At 39.6% G+C, this 17,413-nt stretch overlaps 1 protein-coding gene across 4 annotated transcripts in view; it reads right to left on the bottom strand.

Annotated features, from left to right (window-relative positions):
• The window catches only part of Ush2a (usherin), a 658,323-nt gene that overhangs the window by 99,285 nt on the left and 541,625 nt on the right, over positions 1–17,413 (bottom strand). For all 4 annotated transcript variants that reach the window (XM_063236705.1, XM_063236706.1, XM_063236707.1 and 1 more), the window contains 2 exons: positions 10,348–10,531; positions 9,280–9,437 (listed from right to left, as the gene is read on the bottom strand). In XM_063236705.1, the coding sequence (XP_063092775.1) occupies positions 9,280–9,437; positions 10,348–10,531 (342 nt within the window). The remainder of the gene's footprint in view (positions 1–9,279; positions 9,438–10,347; positions 10,532–17,413) is intronic.

Raw genomic sequence — 17,413 nt, 5'->3', positions numbered from 1 at the left:
GAAAGTCCAAGGACAGTGTAGTGAGAACCTGTATACACAGGCAGGAAAATTCTTAGAGCTGCAGGTTGCACAGAAACTAATGATGGAACATTCATGGAGGTAGAAGCTCCATTAAAGGAATAACCAAACAATTCGGTTCCTAACACCAAGTCTCCTAGACTGAGAAACATGTACAACGGACACTTGCAGATTCCTGCCAAAGTCTATTCAGAGACAAGAAATACTATACCTGCTTTTGAAACACCACTTCGACTTGCAGAATTTGGGCAATGGGTGATTGTCCCAGCTACCCCGAGGAACTCAGCAGAGTCTCACTTTTGCTTTTGCACCAAAAACTATGGGTGTGAGTTTTTCTTTCTTAAATATTTGAGGCGAATGAAGTGAAAAATAAATCAGGCAGTCTCACATAGCTGTCTTGTATGAGAAACTCCAAATATGAATAATTTACAGACCAAAGAAAAGAGAGATCACAGGAGACAGGGAAGTAGACTTTGTTGAGATTGGAATGGATCTGGGGTAGGGAAAGGCAGTCGGACAGGGAAGGAAAATGGAAGTAAACGTGATCCAGAGGTGGAATAGATGTACCAACTTGGCATGACAAACAAAACTCTTATATGTAAACACGTATACCAATGAACAAGCAAATCCATGTGTGGCAAGTAATTAGAACTCCTGCAGAGCACCGTGAAGTTAAACAACCTGATGTCATCGAAGAATGATCCCACCGTGTGTCCCCAAAAAGTGTCCACACTGACACAGGACTGCGGTGAAGATTGCTGGTCCTGAGGCCATCAAAGTGCACTTTCATCTCAGTCTCTGCTGTCCTTTTAAAATGAATCCACCCTAGGCATCCGCCCCAAGCAGCAAACCCACAAGTTGGCCTAGCCCATGGCGTACCTTTGTCTCAGGCACTAGAGAATTCTATACTATTTTTTCATCATAAAGAGGAAAAATGAAGATGTCATGATACAGATGGAATTGGTAGAGACTTTAATAATTTCGTTGTTCTCTTTATTGGCATAGTGCGTGTATGTCCTGGGCTTATTTTGATGTTATTCTGCAAAGTCTAATTCTCAGCTGCAAGACAGAGCTGGGAATGTTTTCAGCTCTCCCCAATCCTGCTGTAATTAAAACGAAGCTTGAGAGTTGCATGAAGAGAGTTGATTACACAGATGCATTTGAGACTCTCAGTTCATTAATGGGCAAGGGAAACCTGGGTTCTGTGTTAGACGTAAAATAAGAGAAATGTAATCAGGCTTCCCCCACCTCCCACTTCCACATTCTTCACAAAGTGCTGCTTGGGGCAGTAAAAAGGATTGAAGGAGGATTCAGGGGCCCTCTTGGTTTGCAACTGGACCTTTAGTGGGAAGATGTTTATGGAAATTTCCATCATAGCAATGTTTTCAATGTCAAGTTATTCCACCTCACATTTTGAGTAATTCTTCCTTAGTCCTATCTGTTCGCACCCACGTGTTTCTGATAAAATGAAGAGGAAGAAGAGCCAGGATGCTGAACTTGTTAGCTTTCTTTAGCTCTTCTTACTACCCTGGAGCATAGCACATGTCAATCCTCAGCACTGAGATTCGTGTAAACGTTCTCTACATGACAAGTTGTATCATACATTGGTTTTTAGATGATGCAAACACATTGGAATGCATAAAAGAAAGACCTCTGAGGAACTGCAAGTTTATGGTGAGTGCTTCAAGCAAAGCATTTTTGGACTTTCTGAGATTACTGTTCATTCTGTCTTTATGCCAAGGGTAGATCTTGCACAAAATTTGACAAACACACCTTTATGGAAGATATTTCATCACTTTATCGAACTTGTCTATCTACAGAGTGGTGTCCAAGAGGTCATTCCCTTCCTCTGCCCTCACTCCCAGAGTGTCCATGGACACAGGAAGTAACCCGACGGACCCATGGCTTTTCTGAGCCATGATCATATAAACAACCAATTCCTAGGGAGATGTGAGGAATAAGCCTAAAGATGTTTATAGAGCATTTTGATATATTCCTACTGTGTAGAAAGTGCTAAATAAATGATACCCATTCCTACAAAAGAAAATGGAGCAAAATGAAATACAAACCAAAAAAACCCAACTATGACATTCTTCTCATGTGGCGTTTGAACATCACTGAGCCCATCTTTCACCTGAAGTTGCTATTCCAAATCGAAATAAATAATACAGTCATTCAAGTACATGTCTTTATAGTAATATATTGTTTTCTAGCTTTATATTTTTATGTGCACTTGATTGCATTCCTACAAAGCTGGGCAAGTGTCCATGCATCCTCAGCAGTGGGCGAAACTGGACTTTCCTCCCTCTGCCTGACCCTAGCTCACTCCTCTGAGACTGTACTCTGTTTCTACTGCCTGCTCTGAAAATTCAGCCCAGCAAAAGGACAGAACTCCTGGGGGGCCAGGAAACAAAATTGCTCTTCTCCCATGTTTCAGACAGGGACATCATCTGACTGAGGTTTAAACATGGCCAGCCCGAGCGGGAATCTGGGAGGCGTATGTTTCACCTTGTGGTTAATCTGCAATACATGTCCTCTCCATACACCTAGGAGGTGGTGGAAGAGCCAACACTGCTTAAGCTGCGAACGCTTCAGACAGGGACTGCATTTAGGAGAGGGGCCCCCTCCGCTGTCATATTTTACAGGGCTCTGACATGGAAGTCTCTGGAGTTCCTGCTAACCCTACACCATCTGCAATGAGTCTGAAGCCCTGAGCCCCCTGGCAGCCTGATGACTAAATGAAATGAAATGGGCATATTTGTTAGAGTCAGCTGGGAAACCACACGACTTGGTTAGTTCCCGAGTTCATAAATTTATGTCAGAGCAAGAGGTGCCTTGGAAGCTCGAGTGAACCAATTTACCCTAAGTGCAAATGGCAGTTTTGTTATTTGGTGTCAAAGTTACCAGTCGCACAATGACAAGCTGCCATAACACATTTTCTTGCTCACTAAAGAACAAGGGTTTTGTTGGTTAATATTCCTTGCAATGCTCCTTTTCATAATTTACAACAACTAGATGCTGATAGGTTATTTAACATTTATGAAGTTAAGATGTAATCAGAAAAACCCTGATTATCTTTACAAATAAAAAAGTTAAATTATTCAACTTTTTTTCCTCCTACTTGGCTTCATTTCACAGCAGGTGCATACTTTACAACAGGACAAATCAATCAAACAATCCTTTTGAAAATCTTTTTTTAGGAGCCAGCACAGGAACAATTCTAAGAGGAAAAACTGTTAATACAGCTTGATAGCTGCACTGGCTTCAAAATACTGGTTGCACTGAAAGCAGAGCTTTTAAGAAACCGGCCAGAATTCTCCTCCATGCAGAGAGGGGCACCTCCACTTTGCCCTTCTTGGGTGCAGGAGTGAAACACAGCGCTATGGAAATTAGACATGGGTCATACCTAGGTTTTGTCTTTAGTCTTTTCTACGTTTTAGATACATTCCCTGAGGACAGACAGCAATCCATTCCACCCTGCAAGTTCCCTGGGCCACGCATCATGTCTCATGTGTGAGGCTTAGCGAACAAGTTATTATTTATGTTTAATAAATACAGGAATCCAGTGACACAAAGGCAAATGAATTACCAAAAGATTTTGAGCTACCAAGGACTCCATCCTGTTGGGTCACTCATATTTTCTATATGTGCAGTATATTCTCATTTTTGAACTCCATCACAGAGTTCATAAAAAAAATCATTCACTTTCTGTACCTTTTAGGTTAAAAAAAAACAGTGAGAAATCCTCCCCCCTTGCTTACTTGAGAAAATAGCTTAGAATGTCTAAATCGACTTTTTCATTAGTAAAATATGTAAAAAATAGGACATAGTTCATTAAATTGTGAGCATTCAGTGAGCTATACATCTACCCCTTAGCTGAAAACCTAGCATCTATTAAAATTCAATAATGTAAGATAAATTTATTAATATGCAAAATAAAACACATCTCACTAAAGGGAGCTTTACATTTTCTACAGGAACCTGCTAATCCTTGTCATTTAGCTCTTGCGCTTACAAGTTGAGAAACTGTCAATGTTGAATCAGCCCAATTAATGCAAGGTAAATTTTTTAGACGTGTGATGCCAGTTTTGACTTCAGATAGCTAGTGTCTGGTCTCACAGCCGCTGGTGAGGTAACTGAATGTCTGTAGAGGCCGTATTGTTGCTAGCTAAGCCTTTAATCAAAATCTGATTAATCAAAAGCATTTATGCTCCTAAGTCATATTAATTAAAATAATTTCTCAGCAGAAACATTGTTGCCAAGTCTTTTCTTTAATAGACTAAAAGATAAATGTAAAAGAAAAAGCCCCAGGATTTCGGTATTATGCATGAAGCCTAAATAACTCACCATCCTTAGAGGGAAAAGTGCGTGATGAACGCAGTGACAGTGTTAATTAGAACATGATTAAGGGCCAGAATAGTTCAAATATAGTCATCATCTTGATACATGAGAATGGCTCATTATTATCTTCGGGGTTTAAATAATTTTGAATGTTTGAGTTCTTAAGCAGCCGGGATATCTAGCTCCATTCTTTTTCTGAGTAAATTGTTTGTGTTCCATGAAGTCTTTGTTTCTTAGTTTTCGGTAACTTTTACCCACAAAGTAACATACAGCTTTGTTGTCTTGCAATGTGTAAGTCTTGATCTAAAGCGCAAAGCTAGTGGAAGGTGAGAAGGAACGTTTAGGGGTAAATTACCCTGCTTTACACGTCACGAGAAGGTTCCAGCAGCGAAGGCCAGCATCTATCAAGAACTGTCTTACCATGCTGGCTCCCTGCATGTAACAACAATAAAAGTAGGCATTCCTAATCCCTTTCCTAGGTGAGACAGATGAAATCTAAAGACATTAAATTTAAAACCCACAGGAAAACTATTAGGTCTCATTTTATGTAGTTTTCAATACTTGCTTTTCTGGAAGATGAAAAATTACACATTGGAAAGACAACATATGAGATAAAAATATATTGTGAATGTTTAAATTAAAAATTTATTACAATAAAACACATTGCCATGAATCAACTTCAAAATACTTCTCCTCGCTCGGAACATACTTATTCCCCATCCTTGCCACTCTCTGGAGCAGCGCTGGAGTCCTCTTTTCATGAGTGTCTTTATGAGGTAGGATTAAAAAACCTGGTGAATGCAGCTGCTTAGCTCTATGCATAAAAAAGCAGGCTCTTACCAAACTGCGAGGTATCCCTACGGACCATATTCACTGGACCTGGCCCTGTGTGATCTCTGGCTCTTCCCTACGGTCAAACTGACCGTGGAAGGTAAATGAATTCAGGTCACTGAGGCATCCAGGACAGCATGAGTAAAGACACTCACTAAAGAGGATGTCCAGCCCTGCTTCAGATAATGGGAACAATGATGGGACGGCTGTGTTTGAAGTAGGGGGGAGCACTTTGAGGGGATTAATGGTAATGTGTCTTGTTTTATAATATTTGTTTTTAAATTTAAATCGATTCACTGAATTTTTAAAATTACACCTCATTTAATCTTTGGAAAATATACATGTGTGCTCTATATGTCTTTAAAGCAGTGAGTGTGTGTGTGTGTGTGTGTGTGTGTGGTTAAATTAAGGTGGGGAGAGATGTGGGCTTTAATAGGAAATCAAGCATTTGAATAATTTTAAACAGGACAATAATATAAATTTATTTACATTTGCCTACATGGTAATTGTGCAAATGACTTCCCCATTTTATTCTTCCAATAATTTAGCTACCATTTTATATATGTGTTCTGTACACCATTTTATCTGGAGGTGCATATGATTTTCAAAGATGAAATTTTACTCTTTTAGTCATTGGAATATTTTGGTCACATTACTATTGACATTTACCACATAATAATGAGGTAAGTGGAGGATTTGTCTGAGAGGTAAAAGAATATTTAGCAAGGCTTGGATAAAATCCTAGCATAATCTCTTTGTAGTCAATTGGGAAATGACTCTCCTGCCCTCCTACCTAGTGAAAATCTTCTGTACTCAGAACTGCCTTTGCCAGGTCCTGTGCCTCCCTCCGGACTTTTGGAAGGTGAGGCAGGGCCTTCTGGCTTCTAATTCCTTCCTGTCACAAGAAATAGTTGTTACCAGGCAGATGTCTTCCTTTAAGGCTTCATAATTTCCCGTAATTAATTCTTCCCTTATCTGACCTGCTTGGTAAAACATTATTTTCCTAGAATTATTTGGTTTTAACCAATATCTAGCTCTGTTTCTTGGCCCTCTGGGCTATTATTTCAAAAATCAGAGTCAATGCATCATATACCTGAGAATTTTGAGTAATAAATAAACAGATCTGTGTGGATTTAGGAGTTAAACCAGAGACAGAAGGGTATTACAACATTGAAATGATAATTTCAAACACCAAAATCTAGTCTGTTTCTTAGGTAACTTTTTTTAACCTGAGGTAGTTCTGTTGTCTGGTAACCATATAGACTTTTTTTCTTCCTAGCAAATTACCACCATTTATATTGGCCACAAAGAAAAGCAAGTGAAAAACAGCAGTGCAATCGCTATTTTGGCTTTGCATGTTCAGAAGAAACTGGTTTGGTTCATACATTCATAGAGCTGTTTGAATTGACCACTTTTGCTTAATCCGTGTGATCTATGATTACAAAACATCTCGGCCTACAGGAGTCAGATGGGGAAGCTTTAAAAATATAGAGTTCTTGACTTCTAGCAGATTCTTACTCAGCAAGCTTGTAGTGGAAGGTTTGTCTTTGCCTAAGCTTCATAGGTGCTTCTACTGTCCCCAAGGTTTGGAAACTACAGACATAGTCCACGTGGCCCACCATGCAGCTCCCAAGGAATGGCAGAGTACGTCAAATAGATAAAAAACCCCTGATTGCCAGTGCTTAAACAACCTGCACTTATAACAAGTTTGTTTTCTTTCTGCTTAAGATTTATATTTGTGAATTTTCTGGAAGAGAAAATACATTTTTATTATCCAAATCAAAACACAGCATGAGGTACTTTCCAATAAAATCAACTGTCGATTATACGCAAGTCAAAATCATCTGACTGTTTACTGAGTTGAAATCCTTCTAGGCACCAGGAAAAAAAGGTTTCATTTAAGATTTTAATCTTTCCACATATTACAGGGTTTCTGTAGTGGATTCGTGTGCCTGAAATGCAAAGATTGACAGGTCTGGATATTATAGATTTATTAATCTTGGTTAAATAGTCAAAGGCAGCTTCCTTTCATTTTCCTTTAGTCCGGACCAGAATGAAAAATTACAAGGCTGGAGACAGGCAAGGGTTAAGGTTATATTATACAAGCAAAAGTTATGTTTTATTCCAGCATACTTTTCCCAGTGAAAACATTATGCATTCAACATAAAAATGTGATGTTGAACTCAGAGAAAACAATGACACAATGCTGGAGAACTAGAAAGGTTCTGAGAAATTTACTAACCCTGTTCTTCAGTGAGTGGTTTCATCATATTGAAAATGAAGATTGAGAGTCATCAGATGCTGGGACAAATGCATTTGGTAAAAAGAGTAAGACAAAACTTAGTTTTTCAAAAAATGTCTTAAACTATTATACAGAAATAGGCAATGTATGCCAGTTACACATATTACTGTTCACGGGGATCTCCACGTAGATACTTTAGTCATCTTAGAAGGTAGCTAACTGAGTTTTAAAGGTCACCTAACAAGTGTCAGTGCTGCTATGTGAACCTGCTTTTCTTGTTTGTCTTTTTTTGGACTTTGTCTAGAAAGACATGTATTTTTAAATCCACACCAATTGTACTCTTCAGAATGGAAAGGCAATTTGTATTTTAATCATGTTAAAATGACAAGTGATGATTGGCTATATTTCAGGACTATCTAGGCACAAGGCTGGAAAACATCAGCCTTGCTTAGCATGTTGGACTTCCCTTGTTCTTTGAGAATTTGGAGCATAGGGATCCTGCTGTGACTGGGGGAATCCTCAGTAAGTAGGCTGAATCTGGTCTTAGGGTGGTTTTATCCAGCCTCGTTTTGTTTTGTGGTGCTAAAACTCACGTTTGCCAAGGACTAAATGCTAAAAGGATTCAGGATATCAATGCTATCCTGAGAAAGTAGAAATCAGTTCTATTATGGGGATGTAAGTTTGTGTGTCTCTCATGGTAGAATTTTTGTCTTTTTTGCTATTGGAATTAAGAGAGTTCACAAGTATCTATGTTCCCAAAACTTACATATGTGATAGTTCTTAACAACACTGCCCCGGTACTGATCTTCCCTTTATGCTTTGTTTACTTCAGTATGTTGTGTATTTATTTTATAGCTATGGAGTCATTTGTATGTAACACTGTAGAGCAAATTAAATTTTTCTTTATTAATCTCTTAGTGGATTTTCTCCTGTTAATTTCAGCAACATTCTTTCTCTCTGCTTTTAGATTGATGAGAACTTAATATTTTGTATTAAAACTTTATAGGGGCTGGGGATTTAGCTCAGCAGCATAAGCACCTGCCTTGCAAGTGCACAGTTGTGAGTTCAATCCTCAGTACAAAAAACCTTTATATTATTTTGACTATATTACTTGCTTTGACTTATTTGTTATTTACCTCAGTGAAAAATACATCTTTCCTAATTGTTTTGAGGAACGGATCTGCTGATTGCCAAAATGGAAAATGAATTGTTATGTTGAACCGTGACTGGACTGCCTCGATGGGGACAGTATGGGTTTGCTCCCATCTCTTATTAAGACCCGGTATTAAAAATAAAATTACATATTTTAAAGTGCAACAGGTTTCAAATTTTACCTGGAAATGAGGCCTTCTATTTGTGCTTTATGTTAAAAGATAGAAGAAAGATTTCCTTTTAGTCTCATCCCACTGTACTGATGTAATCAAAATTTTCCCTGAGGATGAGGCTTACATCAAAAACTATAATGCACTAAATCACAAAAGCAACTAAATAGTGACTCAATAGCTCAGTGGAGACTGCAGAGCATAGGAAGGCAAAATTCAGCTACGATTACCAGACACAATTTAGGGGACACAGGCAGAGCAAGCTGCTGTCTGTCTAAATTCCAGATCCACTGGTAGATTACGGAGAGATGGCTATTGTGTCAGTGATGTGATCTAAAGAACTCCATGCACCTCAGACACTCAGGAGTGTGGTCTGAACTATTTTGTTCACCTGTCCAGGAGACAGGTGATACCTTTCTCATTTACTACACTCACATTTCCAGCCTTGTATTCAATTAATTTTCTTTCACAGAAGACAAAAAGAGGGAGGGGGAGAGAAAAAAGAAAGAGATTCTGTTTCTTTACCTGGTGGTGTCCAAGCTGCAAATATGGAATAAGGTCCCACTACTGTGATGTTATATGGAGCATGAATTTCTTCTGGTGTCCACAGAGGTGTCTGGACAATGTACGCATCACTAGTACCGCTGCCCCCTCCAGTTCTGGCTTCTAACTTATAAACGTATCTAAGTAAAGAAGAATTTTAACAAGTCAGTGCACGAGAGAGGCGGACAACCATTACTGATTTTTCTAACCATTGTTTTCTCTTAACTTTGAGGCAATGGTAAAGTCTTTGCTCCTTGCCCGGGGAGTTCACCATGAACTTGGACATTTTTCTAACCCAGGTAGCATTTTCTCCAAGCCATCACCACGTCTACCACTGTCAGCACATTTATCTCCTTCATTATTCATAACTTTTCCTGAAGATCTCAGGGAAGTCTTGGCGTTTGCTGCTAGATTATGGAAGATTCAAATTATTCTTCCTTCTTTCTAAGGGCTTGCAGGTCAGGTAACATGTTTAGGGGAAAAGATTCTGAGTTCATCTAGTATTCTTTACAATAAAACTAAGTGGTTCTCTATGTCCTACAATAAACCATCTGTGGATGGAAGATATATTTTGTCTCTACTTAGAAATGAATGGGAATGAACTGCAAATATGTAGAACTTTTCTCCCCCAAAACGGTAAGTCTAAATCTAGTGTGGTAAGTAAAGACATTATAAGAAAAAGTAGTCGATGTAAAATAAAAACTCTGAATGTCTTGTTGCTATTTAGAAATACATTTTTAAAGTAACCTGGTAATTTTTAAAGTTGAACACTGCAACTACCTGACTTTACTTTGACTGCTTCAGTATTTGATTTACTAAAAAATTCTACTTTCATGTCAAGTAGACGACTACTTTTATTTGCAATGAAAGGAGTTTATGTAGTCTGAAAACTAATGATTTAGTACTTTCATTAGTATAGGTAACAGTATGACAAGTGAAGAAAGAGACTAATCAGTAACAGTCATGTTTCTGTGAAATGTATTCTTTTCAAACCTTGAAACATTAAAAGAAAATCTTCCTGTTTGCCTGGTAAAATTTGCCTTTAGTTACCTGCTGTTTGGCTCCAGGTGTTTATCTGTGAAATTCTGCTCCTCTCCGCCACCCACGAAGAGTAAAGTTCCATTCCGACTCAACCGATACTGAGAAATAAGCCCATTGGGTTTCTCCGGCGGACTCCAGTACAATTCCACCGATGTAGAATTGATGACAGTGTGTCGTGGCGTCACCCACACTCCTGGAAAGACAGCACCATGAGCCCTTTTGGAAAGATAAAGTCCTCATCAAAAGTCACCTCACTAACCATGCTATCTTTTATCTGTGGATTACAAGAAATCTCATTGTGAGGGACGAATACATTTACTTCGAAGATGAAATATGGAACTGAGTGGGAATACATTTCCCTATTGTCTGTTTTATTTTTGAGTATTACTCAGGCAGTGGTAGACAATTTCTCCTTCTTGGCTGTCAACCGAAGCAGAATTGAGTCAAGGCTTGAGAGGCTGCCTGGGCATTTTAAATTTTGATACTACTTACCTCGAATACATGGCAGAAAGTGTAATCTAGTACTTACCTGAATTACACGATTCAACCAATAAGAATTTGTCTCTCTTCTCCCGCTGGGTGCTGTGCCTTTTCACTTTCTTTTCTCAGGCTACCCTGCTGGGCACATGGACTGGTTCTTCTCCCCCTGTACCTTAAAATAATGTGGTACCCAGGGATGCAGGCTCTTTCTGCTCTGCACTCTCTTCCACCTCCACCTTCCCCTTCTTTCCTCCTCCTCTGCTTCCTCCTTTTTCTTCCTCATTTTTTCTTCTTCTTCCTTTCTCCATCTCTTTTTGCTCCTTCTCCTTCTCCTCTTCTCCTCCTTCTTCTCTAACTCTCCCCTCCTGGGTGGGGTCTACTGAGTCTTAGTTCTGAATATCGTCTGTCTATGAAAGATTTCCGAATGGGTATATTCACACTCGTGCTCTCTTCTGAGCTTCAAATTCATGAATCCAACTATTTCCTTGACACGGCCCTTTGAATCACCACACATCTCAAGTTGAAAGCATCTCAAACAGAACTCTTGGTTTGTCTGTCTGCAGTCTATTTGTGTCCTAAGTCTCGTCCATCTATCCATTTTCTTGAACAAAACATCAAGGGAACTGTTCTTTTCCTCCAAATCCTCAGGCCCTGTAGGTTCTCCCTACTCTCCACATCTTCACTGCCAACCCCATCCGGTCCAAACCACAGTTCTCTCTTGTTGTCCTCTCACAGCATTGGACCCAACCCGCAGATTTCCAGCCTTGGTATCTGTGTACCAGTGGACTCTTTATGCAAATGTGTAAATGTATATGCCAGCTGGTTTGATCTTTATGAGATACACAAGTCTTAGAAATTTGTTTATACAAATGATCCCTAGTCCTCAGTTAACTGTTTGACATTCATAATTGTCTGCCTCTGGCATACCTGGCATCATGGTCTCCATCATTTATTAACCTCCAGCCGCGCAAGCACCCTTTCTACCTGCAGAATGACTTAAGTTCTTTCCTAGCTGTGGGTGTCTGGACTTTCACTTTCTCTGCCTGAACCCTGGTGCTACTGACACCATGACACAGTTCTCTTATTTATTCTCATAGTTCACTTATCTGCATAAATATCATCTTATTTAGTAAAGATTTCCGCGGCTTTCCTTCCCTAACTCTAATCCTGTCACAGGATCAAAACTCTACCATATACTGCTTTCTATTTCTAGTTTAACATTCATAATAGCATAATCATTGTCCTTCTTTGACATATTGTTATTTGTATGTTGTTACAGCTGGGCAGTCTACTCCTTCTCTTGCTTCCAAGTAAAGTTAGTTCCACGAAAACAGGGATACTCTCTGTTTTGCTTGTCAGTGTATATTAATAGCATGGTGCCCAATAAATACTGTGACAAGGTAGAGTGTCAACTTGATTGGCTCTGGGATCCTTTGGGATCTTCCAAGTCACCATTTTGTTTTTTTTGTTTAGGAGAGTCATGGAGGCCTCGGATTCTCTGTTCTTTGCTCCATTCCTCTCTGGTACTGTTTCTCTGCCCTGCCTCCCAGGTATTATAAGCTAATCATCTTTGCTCTGCCATGCCCTTTGACTAGGCCGTTCTATTTCAGACACAGCTGACCATGCACTTAACCCCCTTAAAGCATAAGCTAAATTATGCTTCTATTTTATTTTATTTTTTAAGTTTTTCCTTTAAACTGTAGGCCTCCAGTCTTGTGTCTGGCAACAGGAAATCAGCTAACACAGAAAAATTAATACTGGAAAGGAGAGTTTTGCTCTAACTGTACTCGACTATGTGATGTAGGAGCCTTTGGGATTGTCTGTAGGGAGAGTCTGGAAAGGCTTGGAGACGTGGACTAGACGAGCTTTAGGATGTAGCAAGTAGAGATTGATGAATGATTCTGGTGAGAGCTCAGAAGACAAGAATACTGATAGGAATGTGGACAGTAAAGGTCAAGGAGGCTTAACTGGGAACAAGGATTTTAGTGGAAGTTGAACTTCAGGCTGTGTATTACACGCTGACAGAAAATCTGCAGACATTTTGCCCATGTTTTAAGAATTTGCAGGTAAAAGCATTGAGTTAATTAATTAATCAACCCTCTCCATCTTTAATTCATGTCTGTCTGGCACTGTGTCCAGCAATAGGAACACTGACTAACACAAATATTAAATGAATAATTTCAGTGAGGAGATGTCTTACCAAGCCCCAAGTTTACTGCACACCATTTTTAGCAAAATACTACATTAGGCACTTATTTTAGGGTCAAAAATTTACTCTTATAGATGTATGATCCACTAATACATAGAGGATCTACCTTGAGAAATATCAATCCTACCACTGTGTGTTATCATCTAGTTATGGTCTAAGTAGACAGGGCAAATATCTTATGGAACTTGCAATGTTTAATACATTGTGTCAACTTGAGAAGTTTAAGCCACTCAACACAGAGCGGGTTCCTTACTCTTGTGGACATCCTCAGCCTGTGCAAGAGAAGGGCATGGAGATGATGGGAGTGCTACGCTTGCCCTGGGTGGGGCTGTGGTAGCCTGCTCAGAATATAAGGGAGGAGAAGAGATTTTTCTCTTTCATTTTTGCTTTTCCTACTTTTGCTGTCTTCTGCTGCCTTGAAGTATTGCCCTGGTGCCCATGCTACCCTGGTGCCATGTTACCCTGCTTTGGAGGCAGCAGATTATGGACTGAAACCTCCACAAACAGTGAGCTAAACAAACCTTTTCTTCTTTAATTTTGGGCATTAGGTATTTTGTTTCATCAACAAGAGAAGAGTAACCAAGACAGAATTTTTTTTTTTTAAAAAAAAGACTACTTTCATTATACTGGGTTTGCTATAATTAATAGCTTTGGAACAATTGTATCTCCTGTGTAAATTACTTTGTAAAGGGTAAAATTTGGACATTTTTAGAGAAAAATTTTTAAGAACTTTCAAATAAAATTTATGTCCCAGCATACTACAAAAATTTTAGATAGATCTCAAAACGCCTCAAGCATACTGTCTGATCAGCATGTTGTCCCTGAGAAGAAAACGATCCATTCTCAGAGCTTTCTCTGTGCTAGATACTTGGAAAAATCCACAAATCACAATATACATTGATGCCTCAGATTCTCTGCCACCAGCTGCTAGATGACTCAACCAAGCATTGCAAGTCCTGATTTAAACATAATATTAATTTGTTGATTCAAGAGATAAAGTAGAAAGGTTTAGTGTATTATCTTTTCACAGTCCTATCTTTTTCACCTCGAGGGATGTATTAAGAATCACTAAAGTGCTAAAAGAACCTATGCTTACTTCCCAACCTGAACATGTCAGTGTGGTCTATGGATATGGAGCTACTGATGAAATATAATCAATCAGAATTTTAGGTTTGTTTCACATTTTATATAGAAGTTGAGTTTTGTATTCCTACAAGCACATGCATGCTCTGTTGAGGTTGGGGTTGGTAATAACCTGGTGCCTGCTGGCTTGGTTGAGAAGATGAAGTTCAAACATGCAAATAACTAGGAAGCATTATGTTTTTATTTTTATAGTGACATGGGTCACTATTATCTTATTAATAATAAATAATAAATATTTGCTATATTTATGTATAATAATGAAAATATTTGCTAGAGGAAGATTCACCTTTGGGAATTGTCTTAGTGAGTTCGAAGTCCTGTACCCCAAATTCTTATAGCACCAGCAAAGCCAATGCTGTGTAATGGAAGGGCAGAGTTGAGGCAGTTTGAAGACAAAAGTGATAGTGAGGGAAATGATGGGGGAGGATGTGGAGGGCATAAACTAGCTGAATGGTACATGGTTAATCCTCACAAGGCAAACCTTGGTGAGTCTTTTGGTGTAACGGCTATCATAGACAGAATATGCATGCTGGGTTTATATTAAATTTACCTTGACTCCCATGCAACATTCCCCACTTGTTGTGTTCCTATAACTCTTTATTCCAGTTTTTAAAACCCGGTCATGTATTGTGGATTGGCTTTCCTCTTAAGTGTGATGCTGGGAGTCATTTTGTATTAACTTGTATCAGGATTGCTTGGTTTCTGGACTGTTTATTATTGTTAGCTTATTCACTCAACATTCTCACCGACTTCACGTCATTTTCTTGGGCACTGTGGATGTCAGCGAGAAAGAACCCTCCTTACCCTTGAAGGAGTTTGTAGCAGAAAAATGAATAAAGATGTATAAATGAAACGTTATAATCCAGTGTGCTAACTCCCCCCAGGGCTGGGAGAGCACTTAGGACAGGTGACCCCAGACAGACTGGGAGTGTGAGAGGGACAGTGGGGAGAAGGTGGTCACCTTACTTTAATAGTTTTTAAAATAATTCAGTCCCACATCACCAGGCGAGTAAAGACACAGCACTCTCTAGTGATTGCCCTGGTCGGGAAGATGGCTGGAAAGGAGATATAGGAACCCCACTTGGAGCAATCAAGTTAGCTGAGTGAGGATGCAGGAGCCGACGTCCAGGATGAGGGTGCCCCCTCTTAGTCACAGCCAGGAGGGGGGTGCAGCTGGACGGTGGGTGCCTCAGTGCGGCTGCGCTGTCACTCGTAGTGGGTCCACCGAACCCCTTACTGATTCAACAGAGGATACACCTGGGGGAGCGAATTTACTTTACTGAAAAGATACAAATTTATGTTCCCATGGAATAATACAGGGTTTTATGGAGGTGATTAACATGAGATACGCATTTTTTTGGCAAAGGAGGAAGGATTGGGTTGGGAGATATGAGAAAGACTAAAAATGACCAGAGTCAGGCCATCTAGTTAGGAGAATCCAGAGAATTCAGAAGAATACAAAGTCAGATAATGGCAGGGGGAGGGATAGGAAGAAAAGACTTAAAAAAATCCTTGAGACTTATGAATGGCAAGATTTTGTGAAAAACTATGCACTATAATTGAAGGGAAAGGAAAGGGTTAAGAAGGTGAGGTGGTTGATGGTAGTATCTCCAGACACAGAAGGAAAAGCAGATTGAAGAGGGCGCTTGCAGACAGAGAGGAGGTGTTAAACCTGTGAGGTTAAAGAATCGGAGAAGCTCCCAAGTGTAACTGTCCACCAGAGCAGAGGGCACGCAGCCCCTGACCTGTGACTATAGCATTCCTGAGAGCTCTGATGCGAGCGGCTCCCAGCCCTCCTGCAGGGGAGGAAGCTAGGCCTTGCAGAGGACAGCGTGGAGTTATTCAAACAAAGGGAGTCCAAGGAAGCACCAGTGGATACAGACTAAAGAAGATACTGCTGGAGGGAAACTGAGGCAGGTGGTTTCTTCCCCTTTTTGCTTTTGGGGAAGCAGGCCTGCAGGTCTGCACTGTGTATCTCCACATCAGATAAAACTGGGAGCAACTTTGTCCAACTTGTCCTGAAGTCAAAATGTGTATTAATTTTCTTTCTAACTGAAAATGAGAAAAGAGTTTGGGTGGCTCCAAACAAACGCTTCCTTTAATTCTCTCCATACCCCCTGGAGAGTCTCAGATATCAGACCTTGAAACTTTGCCTGGTTTCCTTCAGAAGTGCCATGTTACACTTAGCTATACCTAGGTTAGTAATTAAAACACGACACGTTAGACTCTATTTGCAGTGAAACAACAGGAATAGCTTATTGCTGATTCATTCCCCGAAAAATCCCAAGTTAAGCTTTCAAACCACGTTTATTTCCTACACACATTCTACATGCATGGCACTTATACAGGCAGGACGGAGCTCTGAACCCATGTTTTCCTGAGACAGAGCTCACTCATTAGATTGTCTGCATAATGAGTCCTGTTAAAGGAAAGATGCCTAAAGTTAAGGGCCACATTTCTCCTACTGTTCCTCCGCACTCTGAAAGTCATACATTTTAAGCCATAAAATTGAACACTTTCAAGAAATTTTATGGGGGGGAGGGGGAAAACGGGTTCCTATTTTTAAGAATTTACATGTATGAGTTGATGAGTAAACTGGACTAAGAAACCCTGTTATTTTACCAGGCTTGGTTTCCAGCCAAAACTGGTCGATCCTCTAGAAATTATCCATTATTGTGAAAGTATCCATTTGATAGTTTACCTTTCCAAAAAATCCACTGCTGGTTTCTTCCTTTCAACAGAACGCTAAGCTTTTTGACATGAAACATTCTTTATATAGAAAACATCATTAGTGAGTTCCTGGGGAGGAGCCATATGCCCCATATGTGGAATTTTCCATTTTATTCCCCATTTACTGGTGGGAAGTTCAAGTCTAATATTCCGGGGTACAACAATCCCTTACATTCAAAGAGTAATGGACAAGTAGCTCAGGACCCCACTGTGGTAATTAACATTGTATTTCTGTTTAGAAGCTTATTTATGCCTCGGTTTCCCCACAGATAAAATAGGCACATGATAAAGATTAACAAAATAATTAGGTGATTCCTTGATGCAAGCTTCCAAGCAAATTTACCTCCAAAAGTAAATGATATCACCTATTCCACTTGCAACCCAGAGCTAACCATGGATATCAAGCTTAGATACTTACCAGAATTTTTTCTCTACACTTTGTTTATTTAGTATTAGAAATGAATGATATTTCCTGTATGGGTTTTTATACAAAACATATTAGTGTGGTTCCAT

Source organism: Cavia porcellus, unplaced genomic scaffold (genome assembly GCF_034190915.1).
Source record: "Cavia porcellus strain 051 isolate PalLab524CR breed Dunkin Hartley unplaced genomic scaffold, mCavPor4.1 scaffold_26, whole genome shotgun sequence".
NCBI lineage: Eukaryota > Metazoa > Chordata > Mammalia > Rodentia > Caviidae > Cavia > Cavia porcellus.
Note: the sequence above shows the minus strand (reverse complement) of the source record. Positions and strands in the feature narration are given on the sequence as shown.